Source organism: Dendropsophus ebraccatus, chromosome 15 (genome assembly GCF_027789765.1).
Source record: "Dendropsophus ebraccatus isolate aDenEbr1 chromosome 15, aDenEbr1.pat, whole genome shotgun sequence".
NCBI classification, from domain to species: Eukaryota; Metazoa; Chordata; class Amphibia; order Anura; family Hylidae; genus Dendropsophus; species Dendropsophus ebraccatus.
Genome location: NC_091468.1, coordinates 18,421,670 through 18,444,848, shown reverse-complemented (window position 1 = coordinate 18,444,848; position 23,179 = coordinate 18,421,670). Strand labels below are relative to the sequence as shown.

Sequence of the window (23,179 nt, the reverse complement as noted above, 5' to 3'; positions counted from 1 at the left end):
GCATATACCTGTAGCAAACACTGAGCATATAGTCCAGACGTGGCCCCTGGCTTGGCATTCGTTTCGGCCTCTCCCTTTTATCGAGTCACCTAGTAGGCGAATGTATAGCATTGTATTTCATATAGGAATTGGGCAACGTGATTTGCTTTTTGTAACTTTTTATGGAACTTTTTAGTGTTATAGAACATTTTTGGGGGTGTTTTTCATCACGTTTTTGCACATTTTACAAAGGCCTTGGTGCAACCGGGAGGACAGTGCCTGCGACTAAGGGAGTCCCTTCTCCCTGCCTCAGTCTGGCGCTGTAATCCACCTTGTGACATTGTGCGAGGGGTGGCGCTCATCCATATAAAATGAGTGCCGGACTGAGGCCGGGAGAGGCAACACTGTCATTCCGTTGGTACCATGGATTAAAACTTGTTTTCTGGAAAAAGGAGCCCAGGACACCCCGAGCAGGTGTAAATCTACAATGTGCAGCAGCTGCTGTGTAATCACAAGTAACTGTCATCTTAATCCTTAATGAGGCTGTGTTCACACTTTTTTTTTTTTTTTTTCAATTTGTTCTATATCTGTTTTATGCAAGAAAAGGATGAAAAAAAGAATGCATTTCTGGGCATCCATTTCGATCCGTTTTTCCATTGACTTCCATTATAAAAAAAAAAAACATCAAAACACATCTTTGTGTTTTTGTGGGGTTTTTTTTTAGGGTATTTAAAAACATGTTTGTCCAGGTTTTTGTGTATATTACAAAAAACGGATGCGCTTGGATCAGTTTTTTTTTTTATAATTGAAATGTCAATAGAAAAACAGATGCACAGAAATGCATCTGTTTTTTGCATTAAACGCATAAAAAAAGGGTTCCAAAAACCAAGTGTGAACCCAGCCTAAAATAAATAAGTCGATAACAATATGGCCTCATTTACATTCAAACTATGCATATTAGACAGTATATTCAGTATTGTATCTGTATTTTATGCTTAACATTTTTTTTTAAATACATACACAAAAACCTGAACCAGTTTGTATCTGCAACAAAACAAAAAAACTAAAACATGCCTTGTAACATTCCATTCATCTGTACTAATACTTTATACAATAATAATAATATAATACTTTATATTTATTGAAACACGTGTATTGAAAAATTACTTAATCCCATTAGATCCAGTGTTTTCACAGTATGTGGGTTACCAATTTTTTGTTTTGTTATAACAATAAAGTATAGCCTTATAAATGTGCTCAACTATTTGCTCTATGCAAAACAAAAATCTGCTCCCTGTTTTGGTCCCTACCCCTATGTCTATGTATCATTATACATTGTCATTCTCAGGCCGCGACACTTCCATCCTCCATAGACTCTGTGTATTTGTCGCTTCTGAGAAACGCTGGAGAAAAAAAAAAATTCAACACCTTGGCGCAAACTAAGTGACTGCGAGTATTGTGTGTGCCCGGAGCGAGACGCCAAAGTGCCCATAATTAAAGCTCTCTTCTCTTTTTTTTTTTTTTTTTTTTTTTTTTTTTTTCACGTCTCGGACTTAAATAAGGCGTTTTGTTTAAGGCAAAGTTGAGCAGCTGATGCGACTTTAATTTAGTGTGACTTGCCTGCATGTATTTTTAAGTGCTCAAAGGGAATTCACATCATATTACTTGCACCATAGTGCACTGCATAAAATATTCATGGAAGTGTCACTTTTCCATAGGTGGCACTCCAGGGCAGAGCAGGGGGACTTTTCAAACTTTGCATTTAGAAAAAGTAACAAATCCGCAAGGCGAGTGATTGTGGGGGGAGAAGGAGGAGGAGGAGGGGGGTCGGGAGCATATGCTATGACGGGAGCACAGCCCCGCAGCTTTCTGCACAGGCCTTTTGTCCTAGCGAGATGTCAATACCTGTAGAACTTTTGACATAAGGAAGATAACTGTGCGTAATGGAATGAAAGCAAAATCTTGTAAATCTTATAGATCGGGCGGGCCAGCCCTCCAGCTCCGCACACTTAATGCTTTAGCTGCCTGACGTGACCTGTCTATTTACAACTCTGATTGAGGAGATGGGCTGTCGAGGCTTTACTAGACTTTTTCTAATACCTTTGAGAGTCTTTATAGTTTGCAAACACCAAAAATCATTCCTTTTTTTTTTTTTTATGATAGTTTTAAAGGTTGTCGCCTTTGTTGTGTATCCCATCGAAGCTTTCTAATAGAGGACAGCTCTACTATTGCAACGAGTGGCTATAAGGAGTATCTCTAGTATGTATATAGCAGGGATGGGGAACCTTCGGCCCTCCAGCTGTTGCAAAACTACAATTCCCATCATGCCTGGACAGCCGAAGCTAGTTTTGTAACGGTGTATAAAATTACAGGGACAGTCTGATTTTCTGAGGACACTGTGTAATACTTTGCTTCACCTGTGGTGGCGCTGCTGGGAAATCACTCATTTATTTTTTTTTACTTTTCGGCATACATTGGAATCATACAAACCCTTTAAGCGCTATACAGCCATAGGACCTCTCTATAAACATCAGGTCTATTGGGCTCTTCTAGTTGCCAGTTTACGAAACACTTGAGTAATAATTCTCCTTTTATTAAACTTACATACCTTATGGGATTGAAATATGAGTTCTACCTGAGTACTGGAGAGCAAGACTCCATGTCTATCTAGTGCTCTCTGCTGCCACCTCTGTCTGTGTCAGGAACTGTCCAGAGCAGGAGCAAATTTCTACAGAAAACCTTTCCTGCTCTGAACAGAGGTGGCAGCAGAGAGCACTGTGTCAGACTGGAAAGAATACTTCATGCAGGACATGCAGCAGTTGATAAGTAATGGAAGACTACAGATTTTTAAATAGAAGTAATTTTCAAGTCTGTAACTTTCTGACACCATCTGAATAAATTTTTTTTTTTTTTTTTTAAAGTTAAGATTTTCTTCCAATGGTGCCATTTTTAGCGCATCTTGTCTGTCTTAAATACTTTAGCTGCAGTGATACTATACCAATGTACACGGCACAAGACTGCGGAGGCGGTGAGTGATTGGTTGCTATAGTCACATGGGTATACTGGCAGATCATTACCACAATTAAGGAAATCAAGCCCGTTTGGGTGGGCTGGAGGTACATAAGAAGCTATACTCAATAGTTTAATCACAATTCCTAGCACTAACCCTTACGTACTGGACACTGTCGGTGCCTATTGGACTCCATTGATTGTAAATGGGTCCATTGGGGTTTCCTTTACAGTGGCTGGTATTTTACTCCAGAAATAAGTGTGGGAACAAAAAAAGTGCTTGGCTTCTTGATGGTGTGAAAGTTCAGTCTCGGCACTCACCATCACTGCTTCATAATTTTATTGTAGAAGTTTTCATATTTATCACAAATACAACAGGACGTTTCGGCGTTAGTCTTTTTCAGCTGAAAAAGGCTTACGCCAAAACGTCCTGTTGTATTTGTAATATGTATATGAAAAATGCAGTGATGGTGAGTGCCGAGATTGAACTTTTACAGTATTTCTGGAACTCTTTTCCTGCTACGTGCACCACTCATAGACAAAGTAGTGCCGTCTAAAGACTTTTTCTGGCTTTTTGATGGAACCTGCAAAAGATGCACCAAAATGGAGCCTCCAACATAGCCTAGGTAGCTATGGCTGGAGATTGGTGTTCCTGGACTCTTAATGCATACAGTTGTCTTAAGGCCTATTACACGGGACAATTATTGGGCAAATTATCTGTATATTCTAATTTAAACGATCGTTTTTTGTAAATGCAGGAAAGAATCAAACGTCCTACGAGAAATCGTTCATCGTTAATTTGGTGCTGACACCAAAATCATTGTTAATCGTTTGCGGTAATTTCGCAATCCTTCACTAATCGTTCAGTTTAAGGGTCCATTTACACAGAAAGATTATCTGACAGATTATCTGCCAAAGATCTGTAGCCAAAGCCAGGAATGGATTGGAAAAGAGCAGAATACTCTATTTCCTTTATGACCTGTTCCCTGTATGTCTGTTTCTGGCTTTGGCTTCAAATCTTTGTCAGATAATCTGTCAGATAATCTTTCTGTGTAAATGGACTCTCATTCCACATTGTTTGCTGGGGTCAATTGGAGTAAATGATTGTTGTAAGTAACGATTGTAACGAACGATGAGTAATATGGTGAACGATTTCAGGTTAACGCTAAACAATCTCGTTTGCGATCATTTATAGTATGTAAAAATTGCTTTGTCTTATAGGACCTTTACAGTCAAGAGGGTTGAGAGGAAAGTAGAAATAGCTGGCTGATCTCCTCGGACCCAGAGGACATGAGGAAATTTTATATATATACACATACACATACATATATATATAATATATATACACACATACACACACACACACACACACACACACACACACACACACACACACACATATATATATATATATATATATATATACACACACACACACACACATATATACACACACACACACACACACACACACACATATACACACACACACACACACACACACATATACATACATATATATATATATATATGTATGTATATGTGTGTGTGTGTGTGTGTGTGTGTATATATATATATATATATATATATATATATATATATATATATATATTATATATACATATACACTTTTAAAACCTGAAACTAAAGTCAGGGAAAATTAGGAGATTAAAGGGTTTTATTAGGGTCATTTTTTTTTTATATTTAAAGCGTTCTTGTCAAATATAATTTGACCTGTTGTCAGACAGGTCAGAAGTTAAAGACTGGTGGGTGGTGGCATAGTCTGATGAGAGTTCCCCTTTAAATGTGCCAGTCTTAGTATAATCTTAGTATGATCTTGTATAAGTTTTCCCCCCCCCCCATTCAGGATAGGTTATGAGGTTTTTTTTATGTATTTTTTTTAAACGAGAGTTATAAATGTTACTTATTGTGTTATGACTATCTTCAGAACAATCACTTTAACCCTGTTTTCTACTCTTTTCAAGGTCTTATTCAGCTCATGAGAAATATGAAGTCTATGGGGGTTGATGTTGAGCTGGATCCCTTGTCTAGGTGTATGTCAAGGATTTTCTCTGAGGCGAACTCTGGCCAAGCCATTCTACAGGTAGTGTGTTTCTCCAAGGCGTGATATTTTGGACTTCTTAAAGGGGTATTCCACTTAAACATAACTTTTCATATGTCACTGCCCATGGTGAGACTAAGAGTTCCTTCCATACTTGTTGTTATCTATTGAGTCTCCTTCTCCCAGCTCTGAGCTGCTGCTTTCTGCTCAAGACACAAAAAACTGAGCTTTTTTCTCTGTTTCCCCCTCCTCCCTTCTGAGACGGCTGATGTACACAAGTCCCCGGCAGACTTTATCTGCAACGTTGTAGCTTCTTTGTAATGCGAAGGTTGCGAAGGTTGTTTTGCAAGTAATAAAGTGAGAAACTCTGCATTCTATTCCATTTAGAGTAAAAGTATGTTTGCGTGGAATTACTTTTAAAGTGGTGACCTCTGAGGTCCCAGATCTTGTGACATCTATAGAAAATACATGGAAAACCTGCATATGTTTTATAAAGAACAGTCTAAATACTTTGATGTCAGATAGCAATACCACATGGGAAGCAGAAGTACAGCCAAGCTCTCAGGGTAGCTGGTAGAAGTCAGGAAAAGGCATATGGGACAGTCCAAGGGATTGATGACACGCAGAAAAGATAGCAATGTCCAGATACCAGTTCTTCGCAGATTGTCAGAGCAGCAGAGGATTCCACTGTATCTTCTGCTTTTCTGCTCTGACAAGTAGAGAAGTCAATGAGCTTCATAGGGATCCCCCTTTAATTAAGTAAATGGGGGGCAACCTGCAAATTAATGCTTATTAATGTTTTTTAAAACCCCTTGCTTTTACTTGCAGGTAGTAAAGAACTCTGACAGTGTTCATCTAACCTTCATCTTCATAGAAATCTAATTTTATTACATGCACATGCTGACTACCTGTGGTTACCACTAGGGGGAGCTGTGGAATTTAATGCATACTGGACACTGTACAACATCATAAAACAGCTTTGGAGCTCTGTATTAGATAAACAGTGCCGCGACTATTATAAAAAATATTATGTTGAACATAGTAAGAACATGATGCCAATAAGCTACTGCATTGATAGGTTTTCCTTTTTCGAGGTTGGTGAAAATTAGGTAACTAACCCCTACAGTAAAATGGAACCTTTTTATCTTCCAGGATAAGGAATGTATGGAGGACCTCCAGAATGTGTGTGTCTCATCGGTCAGACATTGTCTCCTTCGTGGGAACCTCACAAGTGTGCACTCCTTCTGTAAGTAGTATGCATGGGATGGCATTGGTCATAATTTATTGTGTTATCGTCATCAGGACAGTTTGGGTTAGGTGCACTTGTAGCAGTAATGGTGCTGCACAAAAAAGTTTATTTTTAGGTTTAAAAAAAATATATAGGACATTTCTATGTACAATTTTTGTAGTAGAGAAACTTTTCTTGTAGCACCTCCAGAGGACAAGTGAAGCATTGCACGGTCTCTGTTGAAATAAGTGGTCTGGTCATGTAATGCATGGACATAATGAGTCCTCCAGAATGAGAGACACTCTTTGTAGCTACTCTCTGCTCTGGCTTATTGACTTTCTTTAGCTGACTATACCCCAACCAGTTATCTAAACCAGACAAACCCTTTTATGACAATCTGTATCTATGCCCTGTGATGCTGAGGAAGTATATAACTCCATCGGATGGGCTATACGTCAGTGGAGGAATAAAAAATATATGGCCACAGAAGGAATCGGATATGTGTATCCTCTACTCTGAATGCTTTTAGATATTTGAAAGAAGAGAGGGTTATGCGGAGTCATATTCACATACATACATATATAGCATAGATTTAATGGAGAATGTGTATTCTTATTGCAGAACTTATATTTCTTGACTACTGTATTTTCCGTTGTAAAAGGCGACTGGGAGTATAAGACAACCCATGACTTTCAAGAAGATTGTCAGGGGTTTACTTTATATGCTGGAAAATGTTAACCCCTGCCTGACCACAGCCCTGCTATGGTCAGGCAGGGGCTAACTGCAGCAAAAAATGTAAAAAAAAAAAAACGTTAACTCATGTGGGGCCCGTTCATGGCCTCCTGTCCCATTCCCAGCGCAGGCAGTGTGACGTACACTGACTGCACCGGGGATCCCCGAAGCTCTTCCGAGCAGCCGAGCGTCTCATTGGAGAAGCTCGGAGACGCTCGGCTGCCAGTGAGCTTCAGAAGAATGACAGAGGCTTTAGGTACTTCTTTAGCTTCTGTCATTCTTCCGAAGCTCTCCCGGCAGCTGAGCTTCTCAGATGAGACGCTCGGCTGAGCTTCGGGGATCATGTGATGCGCAGAGGCCAGGAACAGGCCCCAGGTGAGTTAACTTTTTTTTTTTTGTAGTGGTCGCCCCATACGATGGGGATGGAGCCATTTTTGAACTCCCCCACCGTATGGGGCGACCATACCTGGTGTATAAGACGAACCCCGACTCCTAAGAAGATTTTTCAGGGTTAAAAAGTCGTCTTATACGATGGAAAACGTTGTTATTTATCTACTTTTCTGTCTATTTAATATCAGTAATATCACTGTATCTCATATCTGATCTATCATCTATTATCCGTCTGTCCATCCGTCCATGCATCCGTTGTCACAAATGTAACAGGAATTTTCCATTTCAGTATCATCCTCAACATCCCCAATTACAGTGGACAGAAGCCTAGTGGTTGCTCTCGGTACTGCGTTTTTAAAGTAAGTGAAAAACCCTGAACACAATGATCAACTGCTTTAGAGAGAGAGTAAAAAATCGGAACATATACTTAAAGGGGTAGTCCACCAAAAAAAAAATTTCTTTCAAATCAACTGGTGCCATAAAGTGCCAGAGATTTGTAATTCACTTCTATTAAAAAAATCTTAAGTCTTCCAGTACTTATTAGCTGCTGTGTGTCCAGCAGGAAGTGGTGTTTTCTTTCCTGTCTGACCCCGTGCTCTCTGTTGCCTCCTCTGTCCATGTCAGGAACTGTCCAAAGCAGGAGCAAATCCCCATAGAAAACCTCTCCTGCTCTCCAGACTGGAAATAATACAACTTCCTGTTGGGCATACAGCAGCTGATAAGTACTGGAAGGCTTGAGATTTTTTAATAGAAGTAAATTACAAATCTCTGGCACTTCATGGTAGCAGTTGATATGAAAGAAAATTTTTTTTGGTGGACTACCCCTTTAAATGCATATTGATTGATTGTCTCTTTTCACATCACATTACAATAGAAACAATGGGGGAGATTTATCAAACATGGTGTAAAGTGAAACTGGCTCAGTTGCCCCTAGCAACCAATCAGATTCCACCTTTCATTCATCACAGACACTTTGGAAAATGAAAGGTGGAATCTGATTGGTTGCTAGGGGCAACTGAGCCAGTTTCACTTTACCCCATGTTTGATAAATCTCCCCCTATGTGTAATAAGACAGAGACTTGTGATAACATCACACACCAATAGCACTGGACTGACCCCACTGACCTATAATAAGGTTTGAGGTTTATGATGGGAAAAATATCTCTGCACTATTCCTTTCATGTAAACTAGCGGAAGTAATGACATAGTGTGAACAAAGATTTAAAGGAATTATCCAGGAATAGGAAAAAAAACAGATTGACGGCCATATTATACAGCCTAATATTTACCCCATGTAATGGGCTCCATACTTTGATATACCATCCATGCTGCGTCTTGTGCTAGCAGCCATAACATCATATCATATATATAGCTATAACAGGCCGAATGCTTAATTGAAAAACACTGGATTAATCATTTTTGCTACATGATAGGATTTGCCTGCAGTTCTGTGTAAAGCAACTCCAAGATAAGTTATCAGGGACTTCCACCATGCAAACTCTGCTCTGCTCTAGCACGACCAACTCGGCTCTGCTACATGCACAAGAGCAAGCCAGTTGATCTGTAATTATTTCTCCACTTAACTAGTGCTCCAGGCGAGATAACACTGTGGCGGTGGCACGCGCTCATTTGTATGTTAATCCCGGAGTAGGCTCCTGATGATGTTGAATGGATGTATGTGATTAGGACCCTGACAAACTGCCAACATCTATCATAAAGTGGGTGGGCTCCGTCGAGACGTTTTCACCGCTCGCTGACAGATTGCCATCAGTTTTGTAACCGCTACAGTAAATTCTCATGCTGCCGTCTTCACATCACATCACGCCGCGCTCTTCATCAGGGGGGAGAGAACAATTATCATTCTTTTTAACTAGGACGAGTCTTAGAAATGAGCTGAAACCGCAACTTTTAATCACGGCCATTTATACCTTTGATTTTACGTTAGTGAACGCCTGTCATATCAAGGCACCCCGACGCCACCCTGTCTGATATGTCTGCTCAGCTGTTTGTCATCGTGTTATTTGCCGTCTATGTAAAGCCACAAGGTGACCAATAGAAAACTCTCCTACTTTTTTAGCTGGACATACGTGCAAAGGCCTATTACACACACACAGATTTATCTGACAGATTATTGAAGCCAAAGCCAGGAACAGACTGCAAACCGAGAACAACGGGTCAAAAAGGAAAGACTGAGATTTCTCCTATTTTCAAATCCATACCTGGCTTTGGCTGCAAAATCGTTCAAATGAATCTGTGTGTGTAATGGCAGCCTTAGGACAGCTGTTGGCTAAACACTGGGCTGACACTGGGCTCTGCTGACAGCCATCTCTCCCGATCCCCCGCCATACACATGAATGCTCTGCTCTGCTGTCGGCTATCTCTTCCCGATCCCCCGCCATACACATGAATGTTCTGCTCTGCTGACGGCTATCTCTTCCCGATCCCCCGCCATACACATGAATGCTTGGCTCTGCTGACAGCCATCTCTCCCGATTCCTCCATACACATGAATGCTTGGCTCTGCTGACAGCCATCTCTCCCGATTCCTCCATACACATGAATGCTTGGCTCTGCTGACAGCCGTCTCTCCTGAACCTTCCATACACATGAATGCTTGGCTCAATTTCTATTTCTACCGATTCCCCCCCCCCCCACGCCTCCCATACACTGCTGACAGCTATATAACCCGATTTTCCCGCCATACACATGAATGCTTGGCCCTGCCCACATCTCTCTCCTGATTCTCTTTCCACCCCCCCATACACTTGACTGCTTGGCTCAAGGATGGCTATACCTTCCAGTCCCCCATACACATATACGCTCATTTAGGCCAACGTCTTCCTTTCCCCCACATACACATGAACTCTCTGACATCTCAACTAACGTAGTTATACTTGTTGGACACGTCAAGTTAAATACTTTTGATATGCGGCTCTTTCCCTCCCACTGTTAACAGACCACCACTCTGCTCTAAAAGCAGTTTTCCAGCAGATTACATATTTGATTACATTATTACTTTACATGCTTTTTTCTAGTCCTGGATCTGATGGCAAATCTTTAGTATTTAGTATTTTTTTTGCATCTTAGTACAGTGCAATGTGCTAAATATACTATTGTGTGTGGGCAGAACCGGCTCTGCTATATCTGGATGCATGTCTATATAAACTTTGTGTAGTATATTTGTAGAGTCAAATACAATTTTATAACTCTTACTTTGGGAACGGTAAAAGCGAGCACCACCGTGCGTTCTGAATGAGACGCTGTCCGGGCAGCAAATTTGTTTGTATGTGTGACAGATGACGACTGCACTTACTTGTATCACTCCTATTAATACATTATACATATTTATGTGCACTTAAAACAAACCAAATGACAGAGTAAATGTGTAGTAAAGTCAGCGCAGCCGGCTCGCCGGAGAGACTTTAGTCTGCTGGATTTGTATCATTTACATTTCTTGTCCTCTGCTGCCACCTACAGGTGTGAAGATGTAGAAATGTTGGCAAAGGTAAGGACTTATTTTTTCCACTACATACATTTATAATTCATTCTTGGTAAATCTGATTTATTGAATTTTTTTTTTTTTTTTAACATTTACACTTTTTAAAATCTTTGTTTATAACTTGAGATTTAAACTAATGCCAGTGGTGCAATAAGCGAGAACTTTAAAAATTTTTTTTTTTTTTTTAGAAAGTTGCTGGTACCGATTGCCGTCAATGGGGGTATGGTTTTAAGACCATAAAACACCCCCTTTAAAATACAGCTTTTCTAGGTGAAAAGCTGTGAAGTCTGTTTAAAGGTTACCTGTCACAATAGAAAGCAGTGCAAAATGCCGGAAGATGGCATTTCCCCGTATTACATCCCATGACAGCCGCATTTTGTACATCCGTATTAGAGTAGGGCTTGTGCATGGAACCTTGTGTCATTGGGACGTGATGTTCCGGAGTCACCTGCATGCCAGTTTGCACTGCTTTCTATTGCCTTTAAGGGGACTGCCTTCCTGTAGAACAGATTGCAACCTATTACTGGATATTAGGCCACAGAACTGTGATGCTCCCTGGCATAACTTACATAAAAGTATATTGACTGTTACAGGCCGGGGTCTGTATTATATGATGATTCTTTTACCAATTAAATAGGAAATCTCATAATTTAAAGCAAAGAATAGGTCATACCTGGTTGATCTGTGGTGGTCTGACCACTGAGACCCTCACCAGTCATGGAGCACAATAGCACACATGGTCAACCACTACTAAATTAATTTTCTATGGGACTTACAAACCTTACCGAGCCCTAATCTCCTCTGTTAGGAAGTCTCATTGAGAATGATTGCGGCTCACTGGTACAGGCCGGGGATAGGCCATAACATGTAATCTTATAGAAAATTGTACATAGGATTCCCCTACTCATAGATGTCAATAATAAGACTGCATCACTGCCAGACATTAAAGTGTCGTTTATCCTCACCCACTTTCTCTATACTGGTCGGCCCCTTGGTTGTAAATGACAGAATTTAAAGGGGCATATCCAGTAGTAGAAAAAAAAATTCAGCTTTCTTCCAAAACAGCCTCTGTCCATGGGTTGTGTGTGATATTGTAGTTTACCTCCTCTTAAAGGCGAACTATCAGCAGGTTCTAATCTAACCTGCTGATAGCCCCCTAATACACATGGGGCACAGAGGAAGAAGGTATGTCTCTTTCCTTCCTCCTCAGCGCCATTCCTGTACAGTTAGTAGTTGAATCCACGTCCTGGAGCCCAATCAGGAGCACTGCCCCACCCTCTCCATTGATTATCATTGGAAGGAGCGGACTGGCTTGGCGTGATGGGAAGGGTAGTGCTCCGGGCTGTAGATTCAACTACTAACTGCACAGGAAGGGTGCCGAGAAGGAAGGTAAGAGACATAGCTTCCTCCTTGGTGCCCTGTGCGCATTAGGAGGCTATCAGCGGTTAGATTAGTCTAACCTGCAGATAGTTCCCCCTTTTAAGTGCATTGGCGTGAGCTGCAATACTAATCACAACCTGTGGACAGGTGTGGCGCTGTTCTTAAAAAAAAAAAAAGCCATGTTTTTTTTCTGTGCTGGACAACCCCTTTTAACCATCTGATTGATGCCATTTTGACCACTTGTGGTTCTACTGAACTCTGTATAGATCCCATAGAAGCTTATGTTGTTTTAAGGAACGCTGCAGGTCCAGGTGTAGTACGGATGCTAAATTACAGCCGTGTTATCAGGGGGCAGGTTATATTTCCTTCATGTCCGGCAGTATTTAACCCTATTGCTTCTCTGAAACGGACACGTGTATTATGTGGGTGCAAAGCCCCCTCTTATCTCTGTGATCCTAACCACCTTTGTCCGTTCCCGTCACTCTGGGACGTGAAAGGGTTAAAAGGTTTAGTCTGCCTGGAAAATACAGTCCTTTTGTATGGCTTTTTGTCCCTGTATCTGTTTTTATTTTCCCCCTGTAGTAAATTACTATGATGCGGCGTGGAATAATATGTCAGTGGAGAGACGCTTTATTATTTGGAGAATTCAATTTCGCTCCCCGGCCGTCCTGGTGTCTGTGTATTTTTCTCTCCTTCTCTCACTTGGCTGCAATAGATGATTATTCTGTCTTAACAGATAACAGGGCTCTTGTACAAGGACGGCTCCGACAGCAGAGATTCTTCAAGACCGACTGGTAGCGTTTCAATTTCTATGATTGTAACTTATCCATAAATCTGTTCTCGTGTGTAATGACCGGCGCCGGGGATTACAGCCGCAAATACTGATTGCTGCTTTTAAGAAACGCTTAGAAAAAAAAAGTGTAAGCTTAGTGTCCGCAGCAGCGGCGTCACATCTGTATGCAGATTCTCAGGTCATGCATGAGATGATTAGTGCTTCATGATACGTATACGTCTGCCGTCTCATTTATTTGCTACTATATTTTATGCTGCATGTATTTCCAGTTTAATACAATAACAGCAGACTTATTATTATTATTATTATTATTATTGTTATTATTATTATTATTATATTTTATTTGGGGGAAAAAAACTAAGGAAAATATTTCTTAAGCTTTTTTTAGTTATTGTATTTTTTAAATGCGTTTTTTTTTTCTTTTTAAAATATTTTTTGATCTTTTAATCTTAATTGTGGCAGATACTCTACCCTAGAAGCATGGCTTGTAGGTTAGGATATCTCTGTAAGGCTGTGATCCCCATTTTGCAAATACACCTGTGATATATATTTCAAATGGGTCCTCCTACTGTTTGCATATATAGTGGGATACATTGCCCATAGGGGCCTAATGCAAGAAGAACACTCAGGGGGAGATTTATAAAAGGGTGTAAAATTTTGACTGGTGCAAACTATCCACAACAACCAATCACAGCTCAGCTTCCAGCTCTGGTGAAAGGAAAGAGAAGCTGTGATTGGTTGCTGCGGGCAGTTTGCACTAGCCCAAATTTTGCACCCTTTGATAAATCTCCCCCTAAGTGTGTGTATTTGTGTGTGTATGTATGTATAATATATTGTGTATGTATATATAGTGTGTGTATATAATATTATTATTATTATATTTATTATTATTATTTATAAATTATATATAATTCTATTAAGATGTTAACATGTTGTCCAGGCTGAAGTGTCCAGGGGGCGTTCCCCAGCATGATAAAAGCCCGGGTAGTGCATCCCCTTTTACTACTACCTTAGCGTAGGGTAGGCATATTCAAGTGGGCACAGAAGTGTTGAATAACAGGAGATAAATGGGGTAACCATTGGATTTTACTATGCTGGGGAACACCCCTAAACTGAGCCTAATGTAAAAAAAAAAAAAAAGTATGCCCGTAATACTTATATGATGCCCTGTCTAACCATGGGCTTATTTTTACCCCTCTTTAGCTGACTGCTTTAAAAAGTGTAACATAGTCTGTACTCTTTGTGATCATATGTAATACCCCATTCTGACATTTTAGTAGAGAGGACTATGCATGTGCGACTAGTTTTCATTAGCACTCCCATTATATCAAGATATGAGGCCCACCAAACCACTAAAAATTTGACTTTTACATGGGACAATTATGGGCTTATTATTGCCCCAAGCAAAAGGCCCAGTGATCAGACCAAAAATAAGCTGACACTAATTCACTGGGATCGTCTGGCCCTAAAAAGATCATCACCTGTTGGCGACACATGTCATACCGGGATTAGATAAAAAATGGCCGCTTTGAAAAACCCAAACCACAAGAGTGGTGCTGTCTCTGGAAGAAAGTGTCTATAGCCTGAATAACCCTTTTTAAGTGGCCATTTACTTCCAATAATTGTCTCGTGTTAAGACTACATTCAGCTAGCGCAGGTCACAATTCCATAGTCATTCGGCACTTACTGTATATAACTAGCAGCTATCTGCCCATGATAGAAAAGAATAGTATTGAGCGAACTTGCTGAACTGTTCTCCAAACCTGAGAGCTCAGCATTTGATTACTGGTGGCTGAAGAGGTTAGATGCAGGCCTACATGGCGTAAGACACCGGCCATTCTGTGACCGGGCTGTGTCACAGAATGGCCGGTGTCAGAGAAGATCATCCTGGCCGGTACTGTAGTACCGGCCGGATGATCTTAACTTCTGCTGAGCGGATGCTCTGCACACAATTGAGCGTGAGGCCATTGTGTGCACTGACAGGTTCTCTGCGTCCGCTATTCAATGGATAGTGGCTGCATAAAACTGACATGCCAGTTTTTTGCGTGGCCGCTAGCGATCCCGGCTGGAGTGTATACTATGTGTATACACTCCGGCCGGGATTCCCTCTAGCTGCAGCACAATGTAAGTTAAAGGGGTTATCCAGTGCTACAAAAACATGGCCACTTTCTTTCAGAGACAACACGACTATTGTCTCCAGTTCAGGTGCGGTTTGCAATTAAGCTCCATTCACTTCAACGGAACTGAGCAGCAAAAACCCGCCCAAGCTGGAGACAAGAGCGGGGGGTCTCTGGAAGAAAGTGGCCATATTTTTGTAGCGCCGGTTAACCCCTTTAAGTATTAATCACTGCCGTTTTTGCCAAGTTGCATCCAACTTCCCCAAACATTGGGAATCAAATGTTGAGTGTTCAGGTTCAGAGAACGTTCTCCAGACACTTTTAACATTTAAATTTTTACATTTAACACTTAAAAAGGGTTCCATGGCTGAAAGCATATCCCTTTGGATGGCATATGCAACCGTTATGTAAATAGCGCAGCGTTGCTGTAAAGCAAGACCTGTTGTGCTAGCGCAGTAAACTGGGCACACTATAAATATAACTACTTACATCTCACCTACTTTGGGGGCGACAGTAAAATGTATACGGCATGATATCCTTCCTGCCGTTTGCCGTCCCGCCTTACAGTTCCTGAACGTTAAAAAAAATAAAAAATGCGAGTGAAAGGAAGATTTAGTGGTGAAAAGCTGTCAGTGGGTCTGAAAATAATTAATATTCTTTTCAGTCACCAGTTAGATATGTGCTCCCAAACCACATAATCTCTATGCCTGAGTGATCATTGTTGCCGTTGCAGCCTCTCATCAGGGTGACATCTCACACCAAAATGATTTCTTATAAATTAATCTTGATAACATGACAGTCCCAGTAATTTCACCAGAATGCTTTCTCTCCTTTTTCCCCCCCCTCTCTTCTCATTCCTTGGCGGCAGAATTTGTTGGCTATTTTCTGTATTACGTGATTGACAGAATGAGTGACTCAGAGGCACAGGCCATGGAAGAGCATCTGAGACAATACTTCCATCAGCTTAAGGAGATGGTACCATTTTCCTTTTTTTTTTCCTCCTCTCTCTCTCTTTCTCTTTCTCTCCTACATAATGCCTGCTCCGTCTGACATGTATCTATTAGGTTTTTTAAATTGCTGCTTTTAAGTAAAACCAGACCACTTCTCAATGTCATGCTAGAAGTTGGAGACTTAAATTATGTCGGAGATAATTTCTGTTAGACAGATTTCATTTAGACTGTGTTTTAAAACTAAGATTTTTTTTATTTTAATAAATTCTCCCCCCCCATCCTCATCCCTGGTACCTTCTACCGCCCTGAATTTTTAATTTAATTTTTTTTTTTTTTTTTTTTTTACTGGTTCAGGGCTTAACAATTGACACAAAACAATACAGAGGTATCCAGAAGTTGCTGGAAAGAAATGCAGTTACACAGCTAAATGAGGTGAGAGGTTATTGAGCTGTAAATTTCAAGGAGTTTTAGAATTTAGGATATAATTTTATAAAGTCATAATACATGTGTGTGTGTGTGTAACATAAAAAATAATAATAAAAAATTATGTATATAAATGTGTGTGTATTTTAATGAAGACAAAAATCGAAGAAAAATCCTGTGTAAAACCTCAAAGCGACTCTGTACCCACAATCTGTCCCCCCCAAACCACTTGTACCTTCGGATAGCTGCTTTTAAGCCAAGATCTGTCCTGTGGTCCGTTCGGCTGGTGATGCAATTATTGTCCTAAAAAACAACTTTTAAACTTGCAGCCCTGTGTCAAATTGGTGTGGCCTAGAATGTCTATGCATTAGACTTGCACCAGCCCTCCATCCCTCCTCCCCGCCCTCTTCATCATTAGGAATGGCCCAGGCAGGTATTCTCCTATTCATCACCTGTAAGAACACGGCACATGTGTTGGATCGTTAAGGCACCTGTGCAGTGTTCAGACAAGTGGTGAACAGAAAAAAACCTGCCCAGGGGCATTCCTAATGGTGAAAAGGGTGGGGAGGAGGGACAGAGAGGCGGTGCAAGCCTAGGGCACAGACACTCTAGGCCACGCCAATTTGACACAGGACTACAAGTTTAAAAGTATTTTTTAGGACAATAAGCGCATCATCTGCTGAATGGACCCAGGACAGATCTTGGATTAAAAGCAGCTATAAGACCCATCAGTGTCGGAGCTCTGTTGGAGATGCGGGGTTAGTCGAGGGACCATGAGTCACATCTGGTGGGAATGCACGAAACTGAGAAACTTCTGGGTAGCGGTGGTGGACTTAATCCAGCAGATCACAGGGGTGACGTTAGCCGATCAACCCTCTACCTTGTTATTATCTATGATACCAGGCACACTATCACAATGTAAGAAAAGTTTAGTGCGGTTCCTCTTAGTGGCAGCAAGAACAGTGATTCCTCGTAAATGGAAGTCGGAGATCCCCCCCCTCTGTATCAGATTGGTTCTCGGAGATTCAATTCCTTCACCGCATGGAAGAACTTAGAGCGGAACATATAGGTGCCCCCTCAGCGGCTACGGCTATGTGGTCGCAATGGGTAGCGTTTATGGATACCTCAGTGTACCGCTCCTATACAACATCCTAATCTATTGCGCCCCCTCCTATGTATGCCACACGAGGGTCGAATCCCTGCCAGCTGACTGCCAATACTCTCTACTAACCGTTTGCCACTAGCCCGAAGGCTACTGCTCTCTCTCCTTTCTGTGGGACTGTGCTGGTTCTTTCCTTCTTCCTTCTCCCCCCCCCCCCCTTTTTCTTTTCCCCTGGTTTATTGTTCAGTGCAGTTTATTGATGATTGCTATTTAGCATTGCCATGATTCCTAAATTTGGGTATGTGTTCAGAGAGCTGTGTACATCAGCTGATACCAACAGCAGCCTTATGGGCTGCCCTCGACCGCTCCGCTCAGCGGGACTTATGCTCGCCTTCGTACTTATCGCACTATTACTCACGGATTGTAATTGGCCGCGCTCTCTGATGTCTTTGATTCTTGTTTGATTCTTGTTCAGGTACAAGTGTTCAGGAGAGGGCAGATTGTGGGTACAGATTGTGAGTCACTTTAACTATTGATTATAGAAGAAGTGTGTGGTGCACTTGGGATATCATTATCTTATATAATCTAAAAGTTAGGTTTTATGTGGGATTTTTTTTGGTTTATGGGAAATATAATGGATGAATGAGGGTAAATAGAGTGCACCCCCTGCAGTCCGCTAAGAGTCAGACCTATAAGTAGTAGTAGTAGTATACATCCTGTGCAATTATGAATGTCAGTAAATGATCTGTATTATTACTTGTTGTTTATCTTTATTATTATTACTTAGTTTTTAACCTCTTTTTCTTTATAGGATCTTAAGAAATTGCTGAAATCCAACGTACCTGTCATAGTAGGTGTAAACCACTCCTGTTTTACTGCATGTTATTATGTTAGGGTCTGTTGACACAGAGTAAAATCGACAGAGTTCAACTACGGAATCCCGCCTGTCTCAGTATTAAACAGTGTGTCTATAGGAGGGCTCGCATGCCTCAGCTTCCGCGGTTCTCCATCACAATTCCGTGCGGTGGCGCACAAGCCCTCCCATTCTAACGGAAGGTAGGATTCGGCATAGAGTCCGTGTCAGGGGTGGGTTGCGTTCTGCATGGATTTCCGGCCCCGCTGTGAACCGCCGCAATCCTGGCTGCTTTGTGCAGCCTGGGACCGTGGCTATTAGCAGGTGCAGACGATCTCTGCACCCGCTAATTAGGACACTTAAATGCAGCTGTCAAACATGACAGCTGCATTTAAATGTCCTCTGGTGTCTAGTGGCAGATCTCCCCACCCCCACCGCCCCCCCCGCGCTATGCGATTGCCGGCGTGGGGGATCCGTTACACTGGCCAGGCCGAGGCTCAGCGTCTGAATGAGACCTGTCTGCAGCAGACCAGTATAATAGAGCACTGATCTGATGGATCGGGCCTCTATTATATACACAGCATTGATCTCAATGGGAGTCCCCCAGTGGGCTTCTAATTAATGAAAAAAGTAATGGGGGGAAAAAAGAAAAAAAAGTGTTTTTAAAAATAAAAAAAATCCCCTTCCCTTATAAGTTTGAATCACCCCCCTTTTCCCCCCCTTTTTTTTTAATTAAAAAAAAAAAAGTACATATTTGGTATTGCCGCGTGCGTTTTTGCCCAAACTATTAAATTATCACATTGCTGGTAAATGGCGTAAGTGCAAAAAAATTCCAAAGTGCAAAATTATGGATTTTGTATTTGCATCAGATCCAGAAAAATTGTGATAAAAAGCGATAAAAAAGTCGCATATACACAAGAAAGGTACCGATAGAAAGAACACATCATGGCGCAAAAAATGACAGCCCCATAGACCAAAGGATAAAAGCTTTATAAGCATGGTAATAGAGCAATTTTAAAGAGGATGTACCACCTGGTACATCCTCTTTAACCTAAACCCACTGATCTAACGGCGCCGGCACGGGGAAGCCGGTGCCGCGGTCCGTTTAATACACCAAAAAGCAAAATTCTTTTGATGACTACCTAGTGAGGGAAACTTACCTGTGGACCTAACATAACTGCCTGAGTGTAGGAATCCTACATCAATAGAATGTCTCAAGTAAAGGGTCAGTAGACTTTAGTTAACTTCTGAATGTGAAGCTTAAAAAATTGAAATGACTATTAACAAAATTGCTGTGACGGGAAATTTGTTCCAGAAACGGCAGCACCATTGTCTTCGCTTTGTTTCTCGTAGCTTTGTTCCAAGATGGGGGGAGCTGTTTTTAGAAGTTTTTTTTCTTCCCGGAACACCCTTTTAAGGTGTCTGTGTCGTAACTTTCTAAATCGTCAGGAGATTTGAAATGTAGCTATTGAAATGTTTAATGTGAAATTTGCTATTTATATTAAAGAGATTTTCCAAGATTAACAGAGTCTAAATAAGCATACAAATGCATTGCCAAAGCCTGGATACTTTTTATCTCCTCTATCAGCTTCTCCTCCCATGATATAGCTTTGTTTACATCTTACACTGATTGTGTACTTTATTTCCTTACACAGCACGCCTAGTGGTCAGAGGGGGAACTGCAGTGTACACTTGTTACAGGCAAATTGCAGTGTCTGTTGTCTGTGTGTTAGGGTCCTATTACACGAAGCGATTTTTGACTAGCAATAAATGATCGTAAACGAGATTGTAAGTAATTGTCCTCCTGGTTTCTTAACCTCTTCAAGGACAAACCGGTCGAAAGCGTTGCTGCCCTGGAAGAAGAGCTGGCCAACTTGGAAAAAGAAAATCAGCCTATCCAAGATACTTTAATGAAACTTCTTGCTGCCCTACGTGCCGCTAAGGTAAGGATTCATTCACCCCATAGCTACAAACTCGTAGTTTATGTTCATGAATCTGAGGCATCCAAATGTAACAGGGTAATGACCAGAGACCAGATTGAAGAGTTATTTCTATCTTTTGGCATGTCAGTTGGATATAACATCAGACTATGAAGCTTCGCCTCTTATCCTATGACATAGATGAGCCCAGATGAGTATACCCCTTTAATGATCCCAATTTTGTTAGATTACTCAGAAATTTTTTTGAAATGTTTTCATTTATAAAACTTTCTCTTACTTTGGATTCCCTTCCATGACTTCCACCCATGTGTTCTGCAGCTGGTGAAGCCTCTTCTAGTGCACCGATTCCTTTTAGCTGCAGGAATCATTACACTGACCATGAGGATCTGGGTGGTGGGACTGAGTGACTAAGCATGTGTGACCACCAGCTTTGGACACATTGTGTGGTCAAAGGAACACCAGTGGGCACCATAACCAATATGCACTGGCTGGCACTTTTTTGTGGTGTTATTTATGCCATATACTACTATAGATTGCAGGCGGAGGGAGAAGGGGTTACTGATGCACTGAGTTTGCAAAGTGCTATGTTAGCAGAAAGGACGTAAACAACAGCAGTACAGCAAGGAATAGGTTAGGGGCCTATTCCATGGAGGGATGATCGGCCGAATCGGGCCGATTATTGCTCCGTGGAATAGAGAGAACGATCAGCCAATGATGGTGTCATCGGCTGATCGTTCATTTAGATTCAGTCCTAAAATCATTGTTCGCCACCAGCGCATCGCTACAGTGGAATAGCGGTGCGCAGCGGGCAACTGATGATTTCAGCAGCATCATACATTACCTGTCCGGGCTGCAGGTCTTCTCTCAGTCCCACGCCGCAGCAGCTTTGGAGCGGTGCTGTCTGAACTTACAGACCGTTTAGCCAATCACTGGCCCGAACCGCTGCGGCCAGTGATTGGCTGAGCGGTCTGTTAGTTCAGACAGGCCGCTCCGAAGCTGCTGCGGCGCGGGATCGGTAATGTATGAAACAAGGACTGCAAGGACATCGGCAACAATGTCCCTGCAGCCAGGGGCGTAGCTAATGTCTCTTGGGCCCTGGTGCAAGAGGTCAACTTGGGCCCCCCCTTTCTCGATGCTATTGGTAGATATATATCTCAAGACTGATATTACCAATAATGCCAGTGTATAGGAAATATTATCACCATACATATTACCGCCTTACTGTTACTAACCAAATCCTGTATACTGAGACCAATATTGCCAATATTACCGCCACACCACAACCATCACCATATTGTTACTGACCAAATCCAGTATACTAAATCCAATAAAACACAGTACCAGATAACAAGTAACAAATAATTCCACCACATACTGAATAATACCACCACATACTGACTAACACCCCGCTGCTTCTGACTAAAACCACCACATACTGACTAACACCACCACATACTGACAAATAACACCACATACTGACTAACACCATCGCTGCTACTGACTAATACCACCACATACTGACTAACACCACCGCTGCTACTAAATAAAATCCTCTGTACATAGACCAATATGACTTCATACAGTCATATAGAGGTGGATGCACTGTACACAGGCTCTATACACCATATACATTACAGTGCAGTTATATCATGTGACTCACAGGGAACGTCTTCTCTGATTGGAGTTCTTCCCTTTTCATCTTCTCCATCTGTCCTGGGCCATAATGAGAACTTCTCCGAGCCACGAATCCACAGAATCTGCCAGACAGAGATATTAGACTCCCCACACTGACACAATCCTCATCTCTATACACACTGCGCATCTGTACTGTCCCCTTTACACCCTCATTTATTAGGTAGCCCTGACACTATGTGACCCCTCTTATAGTACATGCCCCCCTCTGTGCATGCCCTATTGTATACACCCCCCCATGTAGTCCACCTTATAGATGGTCCCCCAATGTTTCCCCCTTATAGATGGCCCCCTGTGTTGTCCCTCTTATAGATGCCCTCCCATGTTATCCCCCATATAGATGGCCCCCCATTTTATACCCCTTACAGATACCCCCCATGTTGTCCCCTCCTCCTGCTCCTCCATCACCATACTACTTACCCCTTTCATCCTCCTGCCCCTCCATCATCCTATTACAACCACCTCCATCATAATACTACTACCCCTTCATCCTCCTGCCCTTTCATCATCATACCACTACACCCCTCATCATCCTCTTGTTCCATCATCATACCACTACACCACCCCTTATCATACCACTGCACCTTTCATCATCCTCTTGTTCCTTTATTATCATACCACTACACCCCTCATCATCCTCTTGTTCCATCATCATACCACTACACCACCCCTTATCATACCACTGCACCTTTCATCATCTTCTTGTTCCTTTATCATCATACCACTACACCCCTCATCTTCTTGTTCCTTCATCATACCACAACTCCCCTCATCATCCTCTTGTTCCATCATCATACCACTACACCCCTCATCATGCCCTTTAAAACAAAATAAATCTATACTCGCCTGTATGGTTTCTCTAGTCTTCTAGTCACGCGCACTGGCGGGGCTTCCCGCGGCGGAGGGCGGGGCTTCCCGGTACTTGGTTTTTGCCAACGAGATGCTCCCAGCCCTGGAAGTAGTTCCCCGGCGCACACAGAGCTCCCTGGTGTGTGTGCTGCCGGGGACGGTACCGGACAGAGCCGGGGAG

At 41.8% G+C, this 23,179-nt stretch overlaps 1 protein-coding gene across 1 annotated transcript in view; it reads left to right on the top strand.

The window, feature by feature from the left end:
* The window catches only part of LRPPRC (leucine rich pentatricopeptide repeat containing), a 124,507-nt gene that overhangs the window by 25,701 nt on the left and 75,627 nt on the right, over positions 1–23,179 (top strand). The window contains exons 12-20 of the mRNA XM_069954370.1: positions 4,974–5,092; positions 6,203–6,296; positions 7,690–7,759; positions 10,878–10,905; positions 13,016–13,073; positions 16,058–16,164; positions 16,494–16,571; positions 18,476–18,514; positions 20,344–20,460. Coding sequence (XP_069810471.1) covers positions 4,974–5,092; positions 6,203–6,296; positions 7,690–7,759; positions 10,878–10,905; positions 13,016–13,073; positions 16,058–16,164; positions 16,494–16,571; positions 18,476–18,514; positions 20,344–20,460 — 710 coding nt within the window. The remainder of the gene's footprint in view (positions 1–4,973; positions 5,093–6,202; positions 6,297–7,689; positions 7,760–10,877; positions 10,906–13,015; positions 13,074–16,057; positions 16,165–16,493; positions 16,572–18,475; positions 18,515–20,343; positions 20,461–23,179) is intronic.